At 38.0% G+C, this 25,288-nt stretch overlaps 1 protein-coding gene across 2 annotated transcripts in view; it reads right to left on the minus strand.

Annotated features, from left to right (window-relative positions):
- Nucleotides 1–25,288, minus strand: part of ZPLD1 (zona pellucida like domain containing 1) — a 664,056-nt gene that overhangs the window by 17,762 nt on the left and 621,006 nt on the right. For both annotated transcript variants that reach the window (XM_081543086.1, XM_081543076.1), the window contains 3 exons: nt 11,836–12,056; nt 7,338–7,519; nt 5,323–5,395 (listed from right to left, as the gene is read on the minus strand). In XM_081543086.1, coding sequence (XP_081399212.1) covers nt 5,323–5,395; nt 7,338–7,519; nt 11,836–12,056 — 476 coding nt within the window. The remainder of the gene's footprint in view (nt 1–5,322; nt 5,396–7,337; nt 7,520–11,835; nt 12,057–25,288) is intronic.

Here is a 25,288-nt window from a genome sequence, read left to right on the forward strand (position 1 = left end):
TTAAAAGACACTTACTCCTTGGAAGGAAGGTTATGGCCAACCGAGATAGCATATTTAAAAGCAGAGACATTACATTGCCAACAAAAGTCCATCTAGTCAAGGCTATGGTTTTTCCAGTGGTCATGTATGGGTGTGAGAGTTGGACAGTGAAGAAAGCTGAGTGCCACAGAATTGATGCTTTTGAACTGTGGTGTTGGAGAAGACTCTTGAGAGTCCCTTGGACTGCAAGGAGATCCAATCAATCCATCCCAAAGGAGATTAGTCCTGGGTGTTCATTGGAAGGACTGATGTTGAAGCTGAAACTCCAATAGTTTGGCCACCTCATGCGAAGAGTTGACTCATTGGAAAAGACCCTAATGCTGGGTAGGACTGGGGACAGGAGGAGAAGGGGACGACAGAGGATGAGATGGTTGGATGGCATCACCAACTCGATGGACATGGGTTTGGGTAGACTCCGGGAGTTGGCGATGGATAGAGAGGCCTGGCGTGCTGCAATTCATGGGGTCACAAAGAGTCGGACACTACTGAGCGACTGAACTGAACTGAAGGCAGCAAATTAGAAATTGATAGTAAAGAAAAGCAGAAAAAAAAATGAAGAATAAAGAAAAAACTTCTCAAAATCTAAGTTATCAAATCATTTAGCATGGAGGTAAATTGTTTCCCCCAAATTTAGTAACTCTGAAGATAAAGCTATTTTGCAGCAAAGGGACAATATTTAATGAAATCTCAACATCATCAAGCAAAGGCAGACTACAGAGCTCACTCTGTTTCAGAAGGCTGGGAAAAAACAACAGATACTGAATTTTGACACTTAAAGCAATAATAACTTGGATGCTTCACTTTTGAAAGAGTTGCATTCATGTGGAACATTTCATTCCCAAATAAAGCCTGATAAGTGAGGGGTTATATGCTGTACTTATTTTCTATATTTCTGTGATAAATGATAACAGCTCCTCTAACCATTTCTCATAGATAGTATTTTAAACTAATTCTCTTCGTGGCTCCTTTTTCCAGCTTCTTCAAGTTATACACACTTCATCAACTATTATGGCTCATTCATCTTGTACTTGCATTGGTATTCTCCCAAAGGATCTGTTTTTTCTTTTTTCTTTTTTTAATATTATACTACAAAGTCATTTGTAAATGATATGACTCAGCTATGATTTAATCTTAATTATCACCTTTTTCTCCTAAAATTCTTCTAAACAGTGATGTTTAGATTTTATTTTGTATAATTGCCTTACTCCTATTAGTAAATATTGTCCCTAAAATCAATTATATTTATTTTAGATTTTTTCTTCAATTTTAAAAATAATTCATAATTACCATAGCTCAGTTTTAGATTTACTCTGTTTCTTTATCTGCTCAGAAGACACTATTACTTAGGTGCAATTCAAATTCAAAATCATCCTCACTTAATTTCCACAGAGAAGAAAACTAATCTATTTGTACTATGCAAGAATAAGGGCCAAGGTCAACTCGAGGTAAACTGCCCATATTGAAATCAAAAAATCAATAAATGCCTTTATTTTTTACAAGTAAAATTTTCCTAAGTACATTCACTGAATCCCATAACACACAGAAATAATTGTACTGAATCCATATTCAGTACAACTTTTCCTTTTCAAATAGCTAACCACAGAATAAGAGTAGTAGGTATGTAACATAACTTTTCTTAATTCCCAAGGGTTAGAAATCAAAACCTTTGCATGTAAAATAGGAAAATATGGCCCCAAATGGTTGTAACATAATACTTAGTTTGAAATTCTGCAATAAAATCACATTTGGGTAGCTAAGTGTTAGAGTTCCAAACAAATAGTAAATATGGTTTTGGATAAATTCATTAAAGTATACTGAAGGTCTGTTTAGTTAAAACTATAGTTTTTTCAGTAGTCGTGTACACATGTGAAAGTTGGACCAGAAAGAAGGCTAAGTGTCGGGAGCCGCGATAGGCATTACTGACAAAATGGAGGCACGGCCCCAACCCCCTCTCCTCAGCCCGCAGGCACGGTCCCGGGATGAAGGAGTTAGGTCTTGTGATTCTGACTTGTTCTTTCCTTCCTCCGGTTGAGTTGGCTGGAAAGAATGTTATAATCCATAAAGTTAACTATTGACATTTGTTCAAGGATCTTTACAAAGAATGTTCCAGGATGAGCACATAGGCTGCAGCTTGAGACCATGGGAAACATTGTTATCTGAAACCTGCCTGTAAGGGGAATGTTTATGGCAAAAGAAGTTTGCTGAGTTTAGGGATTAGGAATAAACATGTATATTATCATATGTGAAACAGAACACCATTCCATGTTCGATGCATGAGACAAGGGCTCAGGGCCGGGGCAATGGGATGACCCAGAGGGATGGGATGGGGAGGGAGGTGGGTGGGGGGTCCAGGAAGGGGAACACATGTAAACCCATGGCTGATTCATGTCAATGTATGGCAAAAACTATTACAATATTGTAAAGTAATTAGCCCCCAACTGAAATAAATAAATTTATAAAATTAAAAAAAAAAAAAAGAATAGTTAGAAGCTGAAAGTTTAAGGTATGTTGTAGTATTTTTACTATAGCTTATAGAAACTAGGAATTTTAGAGATACTAATAGCTAAAGAAGTCTTTTTAGGAGTTAATGAGCTCAAGCAGGATTTAGAAAGATAAGAAATATACTGAGGAATGTGATATACAGCCCAGAGACAAACTTGAGTTACAATGTTATCACAAGGACATTTAAGAGGGAACTCTGAAGGACAACAATGATTTATGGAGATAGTAAATATGGGTGAGGGGAAACTGAACATGTCATACCTCTGACCTAATTCTTTTGTAAAAGTTTAAAAGAAAACCTGATGCTTAAAATAAACATGCAGCCCAGTGCTTTGAGCGAGAGACTGCATCATTTTCTCCGTCGACGCCGTCCATCCTGAGGGAACCCCTGGACCAGCTGGAGCAGGACTCCGGCAGCTGAGCATCAAAGAATTGATGCTTTCAAATGGTGGTGCTGGAGAAGACTCTTCAGAGTCCCTCGGAAAGCAAGAAGATCAAACCAGTCAATCCTAAAGAAATCAACTCAAAATATTCATTGGAAGGACTGCTGCTGAAGTTGAAGCTCCAATACCTTGGTCATCTGATTTGAAGAGCCGAGTCATTGAAAAAGACCCTGATGCTGGGAAAGATTGAGGGCATGAAGAGAAGGGGGCGACAGAGGTTGATGATTGGATGGCATCACTAACTCAATGGACATGAATTTGAGCAAACTCCAGGAGATAGTGAAGGACAGGGAACCCTGGCATGCTGTTGTCCATGGGGTCACAAAGTTCAGACATGATTTAGTGACTGAACAATAACAAAAAATTTTTTCCAGTATAAATTGCTAGTTTTTTTAATGTCCTGAAAGATGGCAAAATACTACAATGGTGACAAGTTAAAAAACTAGTTTGAGGCAGTGAAGCTTTTCAACAATAATGGACATGCCATGCACAGTTTTCAAAACCCATACGATATATAACATGAAGCATTAACCTAAATGTAAACTATGAAAATTACTTACTATATCAATATTGGTTCACAAATTATAACAAATATGCCACATGCCCCATAATGCAAAGTGTAAGTAATAAAGGAAATTGTCTGTAGGCCCTGAAGGTCTATAGAAATTCTCTGTACTTTTAGATCAATTTTTCTATAAACCTAAAACTGCTCTAAAAAAAATAGTCTGCTGACTAAAAAACAAAACAAAAAACAACTAGTTTGTAGGGAAGTGGTTGAATTTTATTAAATAACTGTTTAGTAGACAAATTTTAAATTTCAATGTGTTAATTCAACCATTAGTAACATCATTGCAAATTGGTTAAAAATGAGAATGATATTTGTTTATAGTCATATCAAATAATTACCTTTTAACCATCAAATTAAAATCTTAGGTTATCATCAAATTATAGGCTTTTATTTGGCACTAAGATTCTAGGAACTCTTTGAACGATTAGGTCTAGTTTAGCAACAGGACTACTGTACTATTTCTAATGATAAAGGAAAGAGCTTAATAGCAAAGCTCTCCTCAAGTCCACACTTCTAAATTTTTATTTTCTGCTTTTCTACAGAGAGAATAGCTTAATTTCACAGAAAATAGTGGTATCCTTAAATGTCATATAAGTTTATTTTTCACTCTTTTAAGATCAGGAATTCTCATCTTTGTTTCAGTCAATTGTAACAAATAATATTGAATCCAAGGCAATCATCACAATACTACCTCAGGGAGATTACACATATAAATTAACAGACAGAAACTTTCCAATTTAAAAATATTGCTTACAACAATAATAAATATCTGGTCATACTGGGAATGAATATTGGCACATATTTGCTGAGTATTGAAAAACCAAGTATCTTGGCAGCTTCTCCTTGCAGAAGAAAGTTTAGAAATGACAGAAAGGCAATCTTCATTCCAACACATTTTAATTTGTTGTTTAGAACTCTGTGGTGTCAGACTACAAACTTATAAACATGATTTTTTAAATGCCTTTGGAAAGTGTCCTACTACAATATTTATAGCTCATTATATGCAAAGTATAAAGCACTGACTTTTAAATCAGTTGCATGAATTATAACTCAGTGCCATGATGACATGAATAATAATTTTAAAATCAGATTCATAATTTACAAAAATGTTGGTTGATATATTGAAAAATTGATATTTAAATCAGGCATTTAAAATGTATGAATAAAATTTTTAATCAACATGAAAATATCATTTGGGGGATTAATGTTAGAGTTATAAATAGAAATTCATATATTTTTCACATTTTCTCCCACTGTCAATATTTATATGGCAAAAGTTTAGACAATACTATGTAGTCAAACCCAAACTATTTCAGATATGACAGAATTGACAGCAGCCAAAACCCACACTGGAAATGTTAATACATTGAACACCAACTATCTTGCCTTCAAATGAAGTATCGTTTGGACTTTTCCAATCTTTTTATCACAAATATATTATTTCCAAAATCTTGACCCTGACTATGTTTACACACACACACACACAAATAAATATATACATATAAATGTAGATAGACACTTGGAGTAACTATGCAGAATCACATAAATGAAGTGAAATTTAAATCATTTATCAACTTATGGAAAATAATGGAGTTGTTAGCATACCTTTATCACTAAGATATTTGGAAATGGTGGTGAAGATGAATAAACATTACCAAAATATAACAGGGTTAATGTAACTTTTGGTGGATTTTATAGGGAAGCCATTCACATAAATGGCTCCTCAGAACAGTGAGAGAAAAAAATAACATCCTTTGACCGTCAACTTACATTATAAAGGAGCAGGTTCAAAGTGCTGACAAACGTACCATTATTCTCCCTCACAGAAATGGCAGCTGAGGACCTAAAACAGATTGAGGAAAAGGAAGGCACTGCTGAGATTTTTAAATTAACAGCTTCAGTCACACCTTAATGTTAGATTCAAGGCACCAAAACTTTTGAGCAATCCTGACAAAACTAGGTCTGGAATGGGCATATTGTTTAAATCACTGAATAGATAAATAATCAAAAATCAAGAGGGACTAAATAAAGGCAAACTGCTCTTTCTGATCTTTTCATTTATAAAGGAATCTTTTTGTTACATTTTTATTACATATATGAGACTTGCAGGAAAAAAAAGTCATTCCAATAAAGTCTGAATCTAATGCGAATACATTTTCATCAATTTCATTTCTATACAAGCTTCATGAGACCAGGAATTTTGTTTTACTTTTTTCACTGTTAGAACTTTGCATGGTACATATTAGGTGTATAATAAATATTTGTTGAATAAAGAAATAGTGAAAGTGAAGTCGCTCAGTCCTGTCCGACTCTGCAACCCCATGGACTGTAGCCCACCAGTCTCCTCCATCCACGGGATTTTCCAGGCAAGAATACTGGAGTGGGTTGCCATTTCCTTCTCCAAAAGTGAAAGTTGCTCAGTCCTGTCCTACTCTTTGCAACCCCATGGACTAGTTCTCCAGGCCAGAATACTGGAGTGGGAAGCTTTTTCCCTTCTCCAGCAGATCTTCCCTCCCAGGAATCGAGGGTCTCCTACATTGCAGGCAGATTATTTACCAACTGAGCTATCAGGGAAGTCCCATTTAAATGAATGCATATCCATGTGCACTGAAGTTCAGGAGTGAATTTAGTGAGGAAGTTGAGAGGAGCAGAGTGAAAGACTATGACCTATTTCTCTCTGCACCTGCTTCTTTTTGACTCAAGGCCTTTCTTTTCTTGTTTTCCACATTGAAATCTTGCTTTTGAGCAAGATGTTTATTATAACTGTACCATTAAATTATCTATGAATATTTTTTTAAACTGAAGCAAAATGTGTCCTCCATGTTCCCTTGTGACTGAGATTAAACAATAATTTTACTTTTGTGAGAGAAAACCCTACAACTGAAGAGGGAAAGTTTTTATTCAATCACCCCATTTTGTCAAAAATATTTCACAAATCCATATGATTATATTGCAATATGGATGTAAACACATCTTGGAGTGTGTGCTTTGGGAGTAATGAATGAATGTGGTAGTGGTTTAGTCTCTAAGTCTGTTACGACTTTTTGAGATCCCATGGACTGTAGCCTGCCAGGTTCCTCTGTGCATGGGATTTCCCATGGCAACTGAAGAGGATTGCCATTTCCTCCTCCAGGGGATCTTCTTGACCTGGTATTTTAAGCCTGCATCTCCTGCTTGGCAGGGAGATTCTTTACCACTGAGCCACCTGGGAAGACTCAATGAATGAATACCTGACTATAAACAAAAGGCAATGAATCCATGTCTGAAGCTCTTTGGCTATGAGTGACACCACCTTTGCTGGGAATCATCAGCATCTGCGCAGGGGATACCTCAGCAGGAGGCATGGAGACCTCAGATTCTGGGGCAGCAGTCCAACAGTGAGGACATATGGCAGAGACTGAACCCAAGCAGGACACAACAATATAGTGACCAAATGATCTACGCACTGGAAACATAACAGGTCCTCTGGACTGCATAAGCCCCCAGGGTTCTTGGGTTCTTGGGCAGTTCTGAAGGAGCCAGGAGAACCAAAGGCAGATATTTGACTAACGTGAGCTGGTTTTAATTTAGGGAAAAGATTAAAACTGAACAGTTGATGTTCTTCAAAACAATAATAGTTATAGATGGACAAGTAGATAGATACATAAGACCATATACAGTTTCCATTAGATTCAGTTTAACTTTCTCAACAAATCCCGCTATTACTATCTTTGTAAGCTCCTCAAGGATAAAAATGACCCAAATAAAAAGACAACATGAGAAAGTAAGAATAAAATGCAACTTACGAAGCAAGTTGGGTATTATTAACCAGGTATTCCAATGGATAACTACAGCTAAATTTGTAAAGAAGCCCAGGTAGATAGCTGATGATTGTTGGTGGGTCTGGAGTATCAATATATCCTGAAATATTTCCTATTTGTACTGAAGTTGCATTTCCATAAGCACTGACTCCAGGAACTGTGGATACCTGTTAGAATTGTAGGTCAAGCTCAGTGATTAAATAGTTACACATAAATCTAGGCATTTCATATGCAAAATAAAACATTAGACCAGATCATTTCCAGGGTCTGTTGCAACTATAACATGACATAATTTTGAAATTATACACACATAATTCTAGTTATAAGTGATCATATGTCTTTTTTTTCTCTCATTAAGAGGGTGATTTAATTTTTTTAATGAATTTTTATTGAAGTATAGTTGATTTACAATGTTACTTTACAATGTGCTAGTTTCTGTGATACAGCAAAGTGAATCAATTATACATATATTTACTCTTTTTTAAATGTTATTCCCATGTAGATCATTACAGAGTATTGAGTAGAGTTCCCTGTGCTATATAGTAGATTCTTGTTAGTTATCTATCTTATATATAGTAGTATGCATATGTCAATCCCAGTCTCCCAATTTTTCCCTCCCCTGTCAGTTTTCCCCTTGGTAGCTATAAGTTTATTTTCTACATCTGTAACTCTATTTCTGTTTTGTACATAAGTTCATTTATAACATTTTTTTTAGAGTCAACATATAAGCAGTATCATATTTGTCTTTCTCTATCTGACTCATATGTTTCTTTTAAATAAATAAAGCTTCATATTACCAGAGATGGTTTACTCATATTTCATAAATAAGAAAGGAGAGAAACTATAAGTTACTTGTGCAAGAGCAAGTAATTTGAAAATTCTCATGGGTAAAGTCCAAATTCCATGGCCTGGACTAAAAACCCCCTGTTAACATGATCTTGTTTTCAGTGTTAGCTTCATGTCTCCAGGCTCCCATTCTTGGTTAGTAATGCCGCAGCACCAAGGCCCTTGTTGCTTAGCATTTGTGCATACTCCTGCCTCCTCTCTGGCCCTCTTCACCACAACATATCCTACTTCTCCCCTGGATCTCATCTTCCTTGGGAACTTCTCCCGACTCTCCCATACTTTCTGTCTCACAGAAGCAGTCACAGTGCATGAGTGGTCTGATTCAGCACACCTCCATCCATAATCAGAGCTCTCTGCAGGCAGGGGACCCTCTAGGTCTTATTTGCCTTTGTTCCTTCAGCATAGCTCAGTGACACCAGCATCCTGGGGCCCTTGAGATAAATTTTAAACAAATGAATGAAGGTCACAAATTTCTGATAGTTGATCTCCTTAGGGTCTTCCTCTGTGGTACATGGAGATTCTCATTTCCTTTCAGGGCAATAGTTCACAGGGATGTTGCAGAGGGTACATGAACTCCTAGAATTTATATAAAAATATTGTCCTTGTGTATTCTCTTGGGACCGATTAGCTTTCACTGGATTCTCCAATTCCACTAAAATTTAATAACCACCATTTCAGGAATTGTCAATTTTTTTTTTTTTTTTTTACTCTTAACACAAAAGATTTTGTTGTTGTTGTTCAGTTGCTAAGTCATGTCCAACTCTCTGCAGCACACCAGGTTTCCCTGTCCTTCACTGTCTCCTGGAGTTTGCTCAAATTCATGTCCATTGAGTTGTTGATGCTATCTAAGCATCTCATCCTCTGCCACTGATTTTATTATATGTTAATATCTTAACTGAAAATTTAATATAAAATCCAAACATTTAAATTGCAAATCTGAATCTTAAATATCTAGAATAATTCAAAGAAGGAAGACTAACAGTATGTTTGTCAAAATTCGGGCTCTCCAGTGAGACAAACTTTATATGGATGCTTCCCTTGTGGCTCAGAAGTTAAAGCATCTGCCTGCAATGTGGGAGATCCAGGTTCGATCCCTGGGTCGGGAAGATCCCCTGGAGAAGGAAATGGCAACCCACTCCAGTATTCTTGCCTGGAGAATCCCATGGACGGAGGAGCCTGGTAGGCTACAATCCATGGGGTCGCAAAGAGTCGGACACGACTGAGCGACTTCTCTTTCACTTTCACTTTCATGATCATTAAACCCTGAGGATTTTTAAATCATGGCAACATATTACTTGAGTCAGCACAGGCTATGTAATATTGCAGTAACAATTCAACCCCTATATCTCAATATATTAACACAACAAAAGTTCACCTTTTGTTTATGCTACATGTCCAATGCAGTTTGGTAGAGGGGGTTCCATTCCAAGTGTTTACACAGTGTTTTTGCCTAAGACTGGCTCTATTTCCTTGTAGCATTGCCATCTCAGCATGTGGCTTCTAGTACTGCTAAGACAGAAAATGCCAGAGCTAGTAGGTCGTGTAGAGGCTTTTTGCTATGTACATGTCAAGTCCAGTAAGAGTCTACAGGACTGAACCAGTTACAAAGCCCTCACTAACTGCAACGGGGCTGGGAAGGGTAGCCTTCCCTGTGCTCATGGAGAACTAACAATTCTGACATCAATAATGTTCTCGGCCATCATAATACTGTTGAACGTCTCCCCCCATGTCAAATACAATATGATGATCAATTAATATTTTAGCAGCTATTATGGAGACCTGTAACATTTAATTTTCAACAAGAGAATACACTTTATACATGGACCTAGGAGCACGTGGGCAAAGCTGAAGCAATTATCTAGCTGATTCATGAAGAGAACCAGAATCCTTATGAAAGAAAACATTTTTATTCTAATCCATATGATTGAGTAGTCTACTTAATTTTTCCCATATAGAACTGTCCAGATACCAAAGCTGGTGATATCTAAGACAAAAATATAAACTAAGTAAATCTTCCTCTCTACACATTGCCTGCTTGACTGGCTAGCTAAACATGAAAATTCTATCTGTGAAAAAAAATATATGTGTGTACACACATACATGTACATTACAGTTTTTACACCAGATTTATTCAGTTTAAAAAAAAAAACAAATAAATGATACACACACACACACACACACACACACACACGTGGGTGCTTTGCCTGGCATTTCTCTGGAACTGTTCTCTTTTTGGCAACAGGGAACAAGATAAGACTGAAATGGAGAATAGGAAACTCCCTGAAGCAGAGTCCTTGAGGGGAGGGGCTGTGCTGCTTCTCTCCACTTGGGCTCCCTCCCTTCTTCCCTACTTCCCTCTCTCCCTTCCCTTCCCCCTGCCTCCCTCCCTCCACAAGGAAGCCTGGATGTGTAATAATCAACCTGCATCACTTCCCCTCACTCTCCCTTAGGCCCACTTCATAACCTCCCTGCGCACAACCAAGAGAGATGAATAAACGTTTTTAATAAAAAGTCAACAATACTCAAGCTGTATATTTGGAAATGGCCGTGGGCACAATATTCTAACTGCCCTCTGAGAAAAGATAAAGGAGATTCAAAGAAATCACTTTTTCTTGTCTCCTACCTCCCATCAAGTCTTAAAAGCCCTGCCCTTAGAATAATCAAGATTTCCCCCTTAGTCCCAAACAATAACCTATCAAGAGGAAAAGCCAATCTCTCCTTCTTTACTGGCCTAAGTGGACATGTTCAATGAATCTTCTTTTTGTCTTTGCTAGGATTAACCAATAAGACTATATTTAAACAAGCAAAAGGAAAAATGGTTTTAAATAAGTTTTAGACTAACACACCCACCAAATCACAATTATCTTTTACTTCAATTAATTTTTAACTCCCAGGAGAGTGAATGCCTGTTACAATTCTACTTTTGGTATTCAATACATGAATAAATAAATGAATAGTGTAGATAAGTGGTTCTCATTCAAGGTGGAAATATCTGGTGTTTTAATTTTCACAATGACTGGATGGAGCATGTTGCAGGGATTTCATGGGTAAGATTGGGTATAATAAACATTTTTAAATTCAAAGGATAGATCCACATTATGAAGAAACTCATGCTGGAAATGCTAACAGCCCTCTTTTACAAAACAGTGGTGTGGCTCATTCAATGGTAAACAGGATACCTAGAAGACTCCTAAGTTTCTCATTTGATATTCCATCTTTCTTCCTGAATGAGGTCCCTAAGAAATAGGCCAAGTGATTCATTGCCAAACTCACTGGAATATAAAAGATACTTCCATAAAAAGCATGAGGAACACAGCTAATGAAAAACTGTAGAGAAATATTCCTCAATGTCACTCATACAAAATAATGTTGGTTAGAGTAGCACAGTTAATCTCAGGCCCCTCAACCACCAGCTACAATAAACAGAACCACTACTGGAAAATGAAATCATATGTTTGGGAGCAGAAGACTCAAACAGGCAAAGGAAACTGATTTGTTCAGTTTTATTGGGGTTTTGTTCTTAAAAGATAGATTGGGTTTTTGATTATTTCATGATATGGGGAGTTTTGTTGTTGTTGTTGTTGTTGTTTTTAGTTATGATCCCTAAACCTAGCACATAGTTTCACTCTAATCTTACCACTAAATTGTTTCCACAGCCCTCCAAGGTGCTGAGATTGATGATGAAAATGACCACAGCAGGAAAGGTGTTGTTATTGATGAACCCCCTGCAGTGGGAATCCCCATGCCTTCCATTCAGTGCCAGGTCTGCTTCAGAATAACCAGAGAAAAGAACTGTGCAAAAGTTAATCTTCATTGTAATGGCTTGGACCCCACAGTAGACGTTGATGTCTCTTTCAGCTGAAATAAAAAATATAAAAACCAAACAAGTCACAAAAACAGAGCACAGGGTCCCAGAATAACTTCAACATCCTCTGAGGTATTTTCATCCCCTCTGTCTGTTTAACTGGCTCGTATACTTGAACACACCATAATCCAATGTGAAAGTATTAAGAAAAATACCCAGTAAAAGCAGTCATTGAGTTAGTTATTTCAGGAGAGATCTTCGAGTGTAGATATTACATTTCATCTCTGTTTCCTTGTGCTTGGTATACAGTGGATATGCATTAAGTGTTGGTCAAGTGGTGTAAAATGATTGTTGGAGAATTGAGTGGAAAAAATTAGGTCACTAAGGAAATTCAGAAGAAAGTAACTGAATTATTTAGAACACATGTCTAGAGTAGTGAGACTCACTACAGGTGGTGCATTTTCCCAAGTGTAAGGAAGAGTAGTTAAAATCAATCCTAAACCAAATTGTTGAGCACCTTGGTGTTTTGTAACCCATCTTATCCAGGATATAGAAACAGAAGCCATCCATCCAGATTGTTCTATTTTACTAAGTTATGCTAGAGAGGAAGAAGATGAAAACTAATCTGTTGATATTTCATTCAGAAATGCATCAGTCAGTCAGTCAGTCAATTCAGTCGCTCAGTTGTGTCCGACTCTGCAACACCATGAGCCACAGCATGCCAGGCCTCCCTGCCGATCACCAACTCCCAGAGTTTACATAATTGACCCTAAAAAACAATTTTCCTGTGACTATAACTGAATAAACAATGAACTAAGCATTAAAATGTAAGACAAATTTTCAGTTTTCCATGATTCCATGAATTATCAGTGATGGGATCCATTCCAGGTCTATAGAGGTGAACAGGCAAGCCTACACACACACACACACACACACACACACACAGAGGCACACATACATGCACAACATTTTCATATATCTATTTAGTTATTTTTCTACATGTAATGAAGAAAATATAAGTGAAAAATGGAGAATTCAACTGCTGCTAGGTAATTTCGCAGTGGCAGAAGCTCTTATTTTACTGGTTTTGGTAACAGTTACAGGTTGAATTGCTTCCCTCCCTTCAGGGAAAAGAAAAAAAAGATACATTGAATCTTAACACCCAGTACCTCAAAATGTGACCTTATGTGGAAATAGGGTATTTGAAGTTGTAATTAGTTTACATGAGTTTATACTGGATAGGGTGGGTTTCTAATTCAATATGATTGGTTTATCACTTGAAGAGACAGAGGCACAGGAAGAAGGCCATGTGAAGACAAAAGAATTGCAGTGATGCACATATAAGCTCAAGGAACAGGAAAGACCACCAGCAAACCACCAGGAAGAGGCCAGGAAGAATTCTGTTCAGAGTGTGAGAGGGAGCTTTTTCCCCCTAATAACTTGATTGTGATCTTTTGGCTTCTGGAATTGCAAAATGACAAATTTCTGTTGTTTCAAGTCACTCTCTTGTGGCACTTTGTTACAGCAGACTTAGGAAATTAGTACAGTAACCTTATCACAGTTTACCACTCTTGCTATTCAGTTCAGTTCAGTTCAGTTGCTTAGTACTGTCCGACTCTTTGCGAACCCATGAACGACAGCATGCCATGCCTCCCTCTCCATCACTAGCTCCCGGAGTTTAACCATACTCATGTCCGTTGAGTCGGTGATGCCATCCAACCATCTCATCCTCCGTCATCCCCTTCTCCTCCTGCCCTCAATCTTTCCCAGCATCGGGGTCTTTTCAAATGAGTCAGCTCTTCGCATCAGGTAGCCAAAGTATTGGAGTTTCAGCTTCAGCATCAGTCCTTCCAGTGAACACCCAGGACTGATCACCTTTAAGATGGACTGGTTGGATCTCCTTGCAGTCCCAGGGACTCTCAAGAGTCTTCTCCAACACCACAGGTCAAAAGCATCAATTCTTCGGTGCTCAGCTTTCTTTATAGTCCAACTCTCACATCCATTCATGACTACTGGAAAAAACAGAGCCTTGACTAGACAGATCATTGCTGAAAAGTAATGTCTCTGCTTTTTAATATGCTGTCTAGGTTGGTCATATCTTTCCTTCCAAGGAGTAAGCGTCTTTTAATTTCATGGCTGCAATCACCATCTGCAGTGATTTTGGAGCCCCAGAAAAATAAAGTCTGACACTGTTTCCACTATTTCCCCATCTATTTGCCATGAAGTGCTGGGACTGGATGCCATGATCTTAGTTTTCTGAATGTTGAGTTTTAAGCCATCTTTTTCAGTCTCCTCTTTCACCTTCATCAAGAGGCTGTTTAATTCCTCTTTATTTTCTGCCATAAAGGTGGTATTATCTGCATATCTGAGGTTATTGATATTTCTCCCAGCAATCTTGATTCCAGCTTGTGCTTCCTCCAGCCCAGCGTTTCTCATGATGTACTCTGCATATAAGTTAAATAAGCAGAGTGACAACATACAGTCTTGACGTACTCTTTTTCCTATTTGGAACCAGGCTGTTGTTTCATGTCCAGTTCTAACTGTTGCTTCCTGATTTGCATACAGGTTTCTCAAGAGGCAGGTCAGGTGGTCTGGTATTCTCATCTGTTTCAGAATTTTCCACAGTTTGTCGTGATCCACACAGTCAAAAGCTTTGGCATAGTCAATAATGATCTCTGGTTCCTCTGCCTTTTCTAAAACCAGCTTGAACATCTGGGAGTTCTCAGTTCACATATTGCTGAAGCCTGGCTTGGAGAATTTTGAGCATTGCTTTACTAGCGTGTGAGATGAGTGCAATTGTGCAATAGCTTGAGCATTCTTTGGCATTGCCTTTCTTTGGGATTGGAATGAAAATTGACCTTTTCCAGTCCTGTGGCCACAGCTGATTTTCCAAATTTGCTGACATATTGAGTGCAGCACTTTCTTAGCAGCATCTTTTAGGATTTGAAATAGCTCAACTGGAATACCATCACCTCCACTAGCTTTGTTCATAGTGATGCTTCCTAAGGCCCACTTGACTTCACATTCCAGGAGGTCTGGCTCTAGGTGAGTGATCACACCATCGTGATTATCTGGGTCGTGAAGATCTTTTTTGTACAGTTCTTCTGTGTATTCTTGCCACCTCTTCTTAATATCTTCTGCTTCTGTTAGGTCCATACCATTTCTGTCCTTTATTGAGCCCATCTTTGCATGAAATGCTCCCTTGGTATCTCTAATTTTCTTGAAGAGATCTCTAGTCTTTCCCATACTATTTTCCTCTATTTCTTTGCATTGATCGCTGAGGAAGGCTTTCTTATCTCTCCTTGCTATTCTTTGGAACTCTGTATTCCAATGGGTATATCTTTCCTTTTCTCCTTTGTATTTCGCTCTTTTCTTTTCACAGGTATTTGTAAGGCCTCCTCAGACAGCCATTTTGCTTTTTTGCATTTATTTTGCATGGGTATCATCTTGCTCCCTGTCTCCTATACAATGTCATGAACATAAGTGCATAGTTCATCAGGCACTCTATCAGATCTATTCCCTTAAATCTATTTGTCACTTCCACTGTATAATCATAAGGGATTTGATTTAGGTCCTACCTGAATGGTCTAGTTGTTTTCCCTACTTTCTTCAGTTTAAGTCTGAATTTGGCAATAAGGAGTTCATGATCTGCTGCCGTCTATGGGGTCGCACAGAGTCGGACACGACTGAAGTGACTTAGCAGCAGCAGCAGCAGCAGTTCAAGATCTGAGCCACAGTCTGCTCCCAGTCTTGTTTTTGCTGACTATATAAACTTCTCCATCTTTGGCTGCAAAGAATATAATTAATCTGATTTTGGAATTGAGCATCTGGTGATGTCCATGTCTAGAGTCTTCTCTTGTGTTGTTGAAATAGGGAGTTTACTATGACCAGTGCATTCTCTTGGCAGAACTCTATTAGCTTTTGCCCTGCTTCATTCTGTACTCCAAGGCCAAATTTGCCTGTTACTCCAGGTGTTTCTTGACTTGCTACTTTTGCATTCAAGTCCGCCATAATGAAAAGGACATCTTTTTTGGGTGTTAGTTCTAGAAGGTCTTGTAGGTGTTCATAGAACCATTCAACTTCAGCTTCTTCAGTGTTAGTGGTCGGGGCATAGACTTGGATTACCATGATATTGAATGGTTTGCCTTGGAAACAAACAGAGATTATTCTGTCATTTTTGAGATTGCATCCAAGTACTGCATTTCAGAATCTTTTGTTGACTATGATGTCTACTCCATTTCTTCTAAGCGATTCCTGCCCACGATAGTAGATATAATGGTCATCTGAGTTAAATTCACCCATTCCAGTCCATTTTAGTTCGCTGATTCCTAGAATGTCAATGTTCACTCTTGCCATCTCCTACATTCCAGGTTCCTATGCAATATTGTTCTTTACAGCATTGGACCTTGCTTCTATTACCAGTCACATCCACAATGGGGTGTTGTTTTTGCTTTGGCTCCATCCCTTCATTCTTTCTGTAGTTATTTCTCCACTGATCTCCAGTAACATATTGGGCACTTACCGACATGGGGAGTCCATCTTTCAATGTCCTATCTTTTTGCCTTTTCATACTGTTCATGGGGTTCTCAAGGGAAGAATACTGAAGTGGTTTGCCATTCCCTTCTCCAGTGGACTACATTCTGTCAGACCTTTCCACCATGACCTGTCTGTTCTGGGTGGCTCCACACAGCATGGCTTAGTTTCACTGAGTTAGACAAGGCTGTTGTCCATGTGATCAGATTGGCTAGTTGTCTGTGATTGTGATTTCAGTCTGTCTGCCATATTGCTATTACCACTGGGATTTAGAATCTGAAACATACAACTGGTTTTCAAAATGTGAAAAAAAAAAAATTTTGGATTAGGTTATTTGGAGAAATCACCTTAATTGTTCCAAAAAGGTAAAACAAGCAAACTAAAATATTTTTGGCAAATGACCGAAGTAATATGTAAATCCCATTCATGATTTTTTAACATAAAGTAAATTTGCTTAAATATATCAGTTCTAACCTCAAGGTAAAAATGTTCAATGGCATGTTTCTTTGGAGTGTTTATTCTCCGTATTGGCTTTTGTTGGTAAAGTGAGTCATATTTTGGGGGCATGAATAAATCAAAATGGAAATTTCTATGTTTAATTATGATTTTAAACTCAATACAAAAAATTAAAATAATTTTCATAGTGAGAGAAAGATGGAAAATCTTTTTTATGGCCAAAAGGCAAATATTAGACTAGTTCTTATGGAAAACTCCAAGCATTATTCCCTTTGTAGGTGGAAAATAAAATGAATTCATTGTGAAGTTATACTGTGCCAAGACAGAATATAAAAAATACTATTTAAAATTCAGAGAATATATCCATTAGCTTTCAATGACAGTAGCTGTTCAAACACAACTATAATTTTTAAATGATGCTCTTATTAAAATAATGAGTTCTTTTTAACAAATGTTTAAGTGTTTCAAACATTTCAACTTCAAATTACCTTTTAAATCTGTTGATTTTTCTCCAGCTTCATGCTGTCCCTTTGCACATGTAACCATTATCTTTTCTCTTAGAATATTACATTAACTTCTTATCCGGTTCCTTTATTTTCTGCTCTTAATGCCCTCTGATTGGTATAACTGTTAAAAGTGAATCTAATCATTTTATTTCTTTGTGCAGATTTTCAACAGCTATTCATTTCATTCCGGCCAAAAGTTCAAATCTTGAACCAGGTCCTCAAGATTCTCTGTGGCCTGCCACCTACTTACCTCTGCATACTCATCTCCCCTCTATTATCCCCATGGTCTCTACAACCATTTCATTGAACTTTTTTCAGTTCTTTAAATGTATCTAAGTAACAGAAGCCAGAATAGTTGTTACCTCTGGGGGAAAACTGTCTAGAATAGGGGAAATAAAGAAAATTTGGAGGGTGATAAATTTTTCTGTATCTTAATCTGAGTGGTGACAATGAGTGTAAACATATGGTGAAATTTCAAGCCACACCCTTAAAACTGATACATCTTGTTGTTTTACCTGGTCTTCCTCAATAAAATACTGTGAGCACTTTAAAAAGCCTAGTAAAGCTTACATAATCCCTTTAAATGGTCTTCTTCACCTCCATAGATGCTTCTCTTATCCCCACTCCTTGTCTGAGAAACTCCTACTCACCCCTCAGGTCTCGAGTTTCATTATTTTTTTCCGCAAAGACTTTCATGATCACAAATCTAAACTATGCTACTCTGTTCCTATACTATCATACTGACTTGGAATCACATATGCATTTCCATAATTGTCTTCTGGATAAATTGAACGTTCCAGAGAGCAGGAAACTAAGATACTCAATGATGTACCCCAGTGAGTAAATTGCCAATATCTGTTGGATCATCGAAAAAGCAACAGAGTTCCAGAAAAACATCTAATTCTGCTTTATTGACTATGCCAAAGCCTTTGACTGCATGGATCGCAACAAACTTTGGAAAATTCTTAAAGAGATGGGAATATCAGACCACCTGACCTGCCTCCTGAGAAATCTGTATGCAAGTCAAGAAGCAACAGTTAGAACTAGACATGGAACAACAAACTGGTTCCAAATTGGGAAAGGAGTACATCAAAGCTGTATATTGTCACCCTGCTTATTTAACTTATATGCAGAGTACATCGTAAGAAATGCTGGGCTGGATGAAGCACAAGCTGGAGTCAAGATTGCCGGGAGAAATATCAATAACCTCAGATATGCAGATGGCACCACCCTTATGGCAGAAAGGGAAGAACTAAAGAGCCTCTTGGTGAAAGTGAAAGAGGAGAGTGAAAAAGTTGGCTAAAGTCTCAACATTCAAAAAACTAAGATCATAACATCTGGTCCCATCACTTCATGGCAATAGTTGGGGAAGCAATGGAAACAGTTACAGACTTTATTTGGAGAGGCTCCAAAATCAATGCAGATGGTGGCTACAGCCATGATATTAAAAGATGCTTCCTCCTTGGAAGGAAAGTTATGACCAACCTAGACAGCATATTAAAAAGCAGAGACATTTATTTGCCAACAAAGGTCCCTCTAGTCAAAGTTATGGTTTATGGTTTTTCCAGAAGTCATGTATGGATGTGACAGTTGGACTCCAAAGAAAGCTGAGACCTAAAGAATTGATTCTTTTGAACTGTGGTGTTGGAGAAGACTCTTGAGAGTCCCTTGGACTGCAAGGAGATCCAACCAGTCCATCTTAAAGGAAATCGGTCCTGAATATTCATTGGAAGGACTGACGCTGAAGTTGAAACTCCAATACTTTGGCCACCTCATGGGAAGAACTGACTTATTTGAAAAGACCCTGATGCTGGGAAACATTGAATAAGAGGAGAAGGGGACGACAGAGGATGAGATGGTTGGATGGCATGACCAACTCAATGGACATGAGTTTGAGTAACCAGGAGTTGGTGACAGACAGGGAGACCTGGCATGCTGCAGTCCCTGTGGTTGCAAAGAGTCAGACTCGACAGAACGACTGAACTGAACTGAATTGAATTGATTGTTCAAAGGATTGTTGCAATTCTGGCCAGGGATTGGACAATAAACAGGCTGAAAAAAAAAAAAAAACTGCTGTTGAGAGCAACTGTTAACAACTGAAAAAAATGTCTCTACTTTTGGCAGAAGTGCCCTTGGGCAACTTGAGGTAACATTTTTCTCTTCCCTCAAAGCCTCGCAAATGGAAAAGGTGTACTGAATAGATGTCCTTACTATATACAACCAGGGGAAAATGTGTTTCTCTGGAGAGTGACAAGGCTTTAGAAAGCTATATTAGGATGGATTTGAACAGATTCCTTTCTTAAAATGTAAAGTCTTTAGTTTGTTATCGTTTCTCCAAGTGGAATCAGCTTGTAGCAAATTCAGTTCCATTGCATGGGTTAGTCTCCAGTTATAAAACAGAAAAGAAAAGAGAGCACAAAGTCTGGACAAATCAACCATTGCCATTGTTAAGCTAGCATAGGTATTAATTAATTCTTCTCGAACAAAAGTGAAGAAGATAAAATCTTCAATTGGTTTCACATGAGGGAATGATATCTCTCTTGTAACATATTTAATGATGTGTATTCACTTCTATACATTTATGATATGTCAACTAAGGCAGTGATACTCATTCTCTATTTCTCTAGGTGTAAATAGAGTTCTCAGTGCATACTCTAGTAGTTGACAATTTGATTTCATATTTAAGTAGACATTTTGCTACCTTGCAGAGATTATTTTGTATGGGAAGTTTTCCTGTGATCTTGTCTGTGTGCTTCCTACTTGATCTCATTCCCCACCATTTACTTCTTTGCTTTTTAAAGTCAAAGGAAAATGTAATCATCCATCTCCTAACTGGCCTAGGCATGTTTATTTCACATTTGTGTCCTGATTCATGCTGTCTCCTTTGTGCTATGTTTTCCACTTCCTTATGTTGTTAACTCTTACTGATACTTCAAAATTCAGCTCAGTGCCATCTTCTCCAGGAAACTGTTCCTTATCAGCTGCTATGGGCGAGGATCTCTTTATATCCCACCCCACTATCTGCCCAATCGTTCTGTAAATGTGCGTCATACTTATCTCCCATTATGGACTGTGATCTCTTTGAGAAATAGGACCAATAATTTGTAATCCATAGAGCAGTCTATTGCTTCATAGTTTATTTGAGTTTAGCTCAGTTCAGTTCAATTGCTCAATTGTGTCTGACTTTTGCAACCTCATGGACTGCAGCACGCCAGGCCTCCCTGTCAATCACCAACTTTCGGAGTTTATTCAAACTCATGTCCATTGAGTCCGTGATGCCATCCTACCATCTCATCCTCTGTTGTCCCCTTCTCCTCCCGCCTTCAAACTTTCCCAGCATCAGGGTCTTATCCAATGAGTTAGTTCTTTGCATCAGCTGGCCAAAGTATTGGAAATTCACCTTCAGCATCAGTACTTCCAATCAATACTCAGTACTGATTTCCTTTAGGATGGACTGGTTGGATCTCCTTGCAGTCCGAAGGACTCTCAAGACTCTTCTCCAACACTATAGTTCAAAAGACTAAATTCTTTGGCACTCAGCTTTCTTTATAGTCCAACTCTCACATCCATACATGACCACTGGAAAAACCATAGCTTTCACTAGATGGACCTTTATTGGCAATGTCTCTGCTTTTTAATATGCTGTCTAGGTTGGTCATAACCTTCCTTCCAAGGAGTAAGCGTCTTTTAATTTCATGGCTGCAATCACCATCTGCAGTGATTTTGGAGCCCTCCAAAATAAAGTCTGGAACTGTTTCCTTTGCTTCCTCATCTATTTGCCATGAATTGATAGGACCAGATGCCATGATCTTAGTTTTCTGAATGTTGAGCTTTAAGCCACCTTTTTCACTCTCCTCTTTCACTTTCATCAAGAGGCTCTTTAGTTCTTCTTCACTTTCTGCCATAAGGGTGGTGTCATCTGCATATCTGAGGTTACTGATATTTCTCCCAGCAATCTTGATTCCAGCTTGTGTTTCTTCCAGCCCAGCGTTTCTCATGTAGATCAATGCAAATATTAAAATCATTTGCATACATATATTCTGTAATACAAACATGGAAACAACCCAAAATTGAACTAAACTCAGCAGCACAGAGCAGTGGCTCAAAATATTCCTTCACTATTAACCTGAAAATGTAAAAATCAGTATGAAAAGCAATTCTGGGTGTCAATGTAGAATGTTAAAAAAAGTATGGGGTGCATAGGTGTAGAAGACACAATCAGTGCCACCAGTTTTATACACTCTAGAGGCTATTTGGTCCTATTCATCTTCAAGATCTAAACTATATGCCACTTTAGGTCAATAAAGTATCCCCCCCAAAAAGCATTTATTGTATACATATTGGGTGTTAGTCTCTGTGCTAGACTCTGAAGATAAAGATGTTAACAAGACTCCTCTACTATAAATATCTCACGGTTGGGTAAAGGAGACAGAAAATAAGCAATCACGATGCAGCTTGATAATGATATGCAAGAAGTTTGAATACCATGTTACAACCATGTCTAGGTAGGGCAGGGCTGTTTGGAAGGGATTGTTGTAAAGAAATGAAATAATTACAACTGGTTAAATTTTATAAGAAATTGATTAGATGATGGCATGAAGAGAAGGAGATATCAAACTGCTGCTCAGGTTTCTAGTGTTAGTGACTAGGTGGATTGTTCCCTGAGATAAGGAATATAGAAGGAAAAAGACAATGAGCTCAGTTTTTGAGAGGCTGAGGTACATGTGGAACATTCAAGCAGAAATATATAGCAGTTAGTTCAAAATAAGGGTCTAATATTTAGAAGATAGTAAAGAGTAAGAATTATAAATTTGATAATTATCAATACTCAATAGAGAAAAACAACAGAATCGGAAAGACTAGAGATCTCTTCAAGAAAATTAGAGATACCAAGGGAGAATTGCATGCAAAGATGGGCTCGATAAAGGACAGAAATGGCCTGGACCTAAAAGAAGCTGAAGATATTAAGAAGAGGTGGCAAGAATACACAGAAGAACTGTACAAAAAAAGATCTTCACGATGCAGATAATCACAATGGTGTGATCACTCAACTAGAGCCAGACATCCTGGAATGTGAAGTCAAGTGGGCCTAGAAAGCATCATTATGAACAAAGCTAGTGGAGGTGACGGAATTCCAGTTGAACTATTTCAAATCCTAAAAGATGATGCTGTGAAAGTGCTGCACTCAACATGTCAGCAAATTTGGAAAACTCAGCAGTGGCCAAAAGACTGGAAAAGGTCAGTTTTCATTCCAATTCCAAAGAGAGACCTTGTCAAAGAATGCTCAAACTACCACACAATTGCACTCAACTCACATGCTGGTAAAGTAATGCTCAAAATTCTCCAAGCCAGGCTTCAGCAATATGTGAACTGTGAATACATAACACCATGTTCAAGCTGGTTTTAGAAAAGGCAGAGGAACCAGAGATCAAATTGCCAACATCCGCTGGATCATCGAAAAAGCAAGAGAGTTCCAGAAAAATATCTATTTCTGCTTTATTGACTATGCCAAAGCCTTTGACTGTGTGGATCACAATAAACTGTGGAAAATTCTTAAAGAGATGGGAATACCAGACTACCTGACCTGTCTCCTGAGAAACCAGTATGCAGGTCAGAAAGCAACAGTTAGAACTGGATGTGGAATAACAGGCTGGTTCCAAATAGGAAAGGGAGTATGACAAGGCTGTATATTGTCACCCTGCTTATTTAACTTATATGCAGAGTACATCATGAGAAACACTGGGCTGGAAGAAACACAAGCTGGAATCAAGATTGCCAGGAGAAATATCAAGAACCTCAGATATGCAAATGACACCACCCTTATGACAGATAGTGAAGAAGAACTAAAGAGCCTCTTGATGAAAGTGAAAGAGGAGAGTGAAAAAGTTGGCTTAAAGCTCAACATTCAGAAAACTAAGATCATGGCATCTGGTCCCATCACTTCATGGGAAATAGATGAGGAAACAGTGGAAACAATGGCTTGCTTTATTTTGGGGGCTCCAAAATCACTGCAGATGGTGATTGCAGCCATGAAATTAAAAGATGACTCCTTGGAAGGAAAGTTATGACCAACCTAGACAGCATATTAAAAACTAGAGACATTTACTCTGCCAACAAAAGTCCGTCTAGTCAAGGCTATGATTTTTCCAGTAGTCATGTATGGATGTGAGAGTTGGACTATAAAGAAAGCTGAGCGCCAAGAATTGATGCTCTTGACCTGTGGTGTTGGAGAAGACTCTTGAGAGTCCCTTGGACTGCAAGGAGACCCAACCAGTCCATCCTGAGGGAGATCAGTCCTGGGTGTTCATTGGAAGGACTAATGCTGAAGCTGAAACTCCAATACTTTGGCTACCTCATGCGAAGAGCTGACTCATTGGAAAAGACCCTGATGCTGGGAAGGACTGGGGGCTGGAGGAGAAGGGAACGACAGAGGATGAGATGGCTGGATGGTATCACCAATTCGATGGACATGAGTTTGATTAAACTCCGGGAATTGGTGATGGATAGGGAGGCCTGGTGTGCTGCGATTCATGGGGTCTCAAAGAGTCCGACACGACTGAGCGACTGAACTGAACTGAACTGAATACTCAGTATATCAATTAATAATAGATGAAATATTTATTGATAGCACTCAGGTAAGAGAACTGGGCTGAGAACAGAAAAGTAATTTTTAAGGTGTCCTTTTATAAGACTTCATTTTTCCAATGATATGTAATCATTCTCTTCTGCCCTATTCCACCTTACCTTATGGATCCACAAAGTTACATACATTATTCCTGAGAGTGGATATTTGCTTCTCCTCTAGATTATGAAATCATTAAATGCTGTGGGTTTTGTCAGAGTGCCCAACAAATACTCAGTAAGTGTTTATTAAAATATGTTTAATTAAACTCTTTGACAAACTGCTTTCACAGTGTCTAACTTTTTAATATTCAACTTTCAAGATTCATATTTCAAAGAAAATATGTACACAATGACATGGATTCATTTTGACTGTTCATCCAGAACTCATATATCCTACCCTTTCTCTGCCAACTGCCTGAGATTTAGAGCATCATCATTTTAAATGAACACCAAAATTCTCTACATCAGATATTTTTTAATTCAATATGGTAAATAATATGAAATTAATGAATTTTTGCTATTTGTTTAGGTATTTAGCCTTTTTAAGTGTATTAGTCTAGCAATTAATTATCTTGCTTTATTAATAATACATCTTAAAAATCACCTCCCCTCAATAGCAATAGATTTGCTAATCCCTCTTGTCATTAACAGTGAGCAAGTATGTGGCACCCAGTTGGGGTTAGCATAAATACTGTGGTTATGCAACAACATAAAGCTGGCAAGACATCATGAGTATCATGCTCCAATCAGCACTTCTTATGAATATGCATTACAGAGAATCTTATTAAAATGCAGATTCTGATTCAGTAGATCTGGGATGAGGCCTGATTTTTGCATTTCTCACAAGTTCCCAGGTGATGCCAATGTTGTAAGTGAAGGGGAGAAGAATTTGCCACCTCAAAATATGCCTCTTGGGCAAAATTTTGGACTATCTTAAGTTGATTAGTTTTAAGAAACAGCATACATAGGAGAATCCCTGAAAACAAGTGGAAGTTACCTTTCTAAAAGAGACATTTACATTTATAAGGGAACTCTCCATTTGTGTCTCCCTCTCCCTACCAAGAAGGAAGAGTAGAACTAGATATTCAGAAACTCTTACAAATGGAGGCTACTGACCTATATCTGCATAACAACAATAATCTTGTTTGCTATGTTTTGCTTGATAA

The sequence above is a fragment of the Giraffa tippelskirchi genome, chromosome 2 (genome assembly GCF_054371585.1).
Source record: "Giraffa tippelskirchi isolate mGirTip1 chromosome 2, T2T-mGirTip1v1.2.pri, whole genome shotgun sequence".
NCBI lineage: Eukaryota > Metazoa > Chordata > Mammalia > Artiodactyla > Giraffidae > Giraffa > Giraffa tippelskirchi.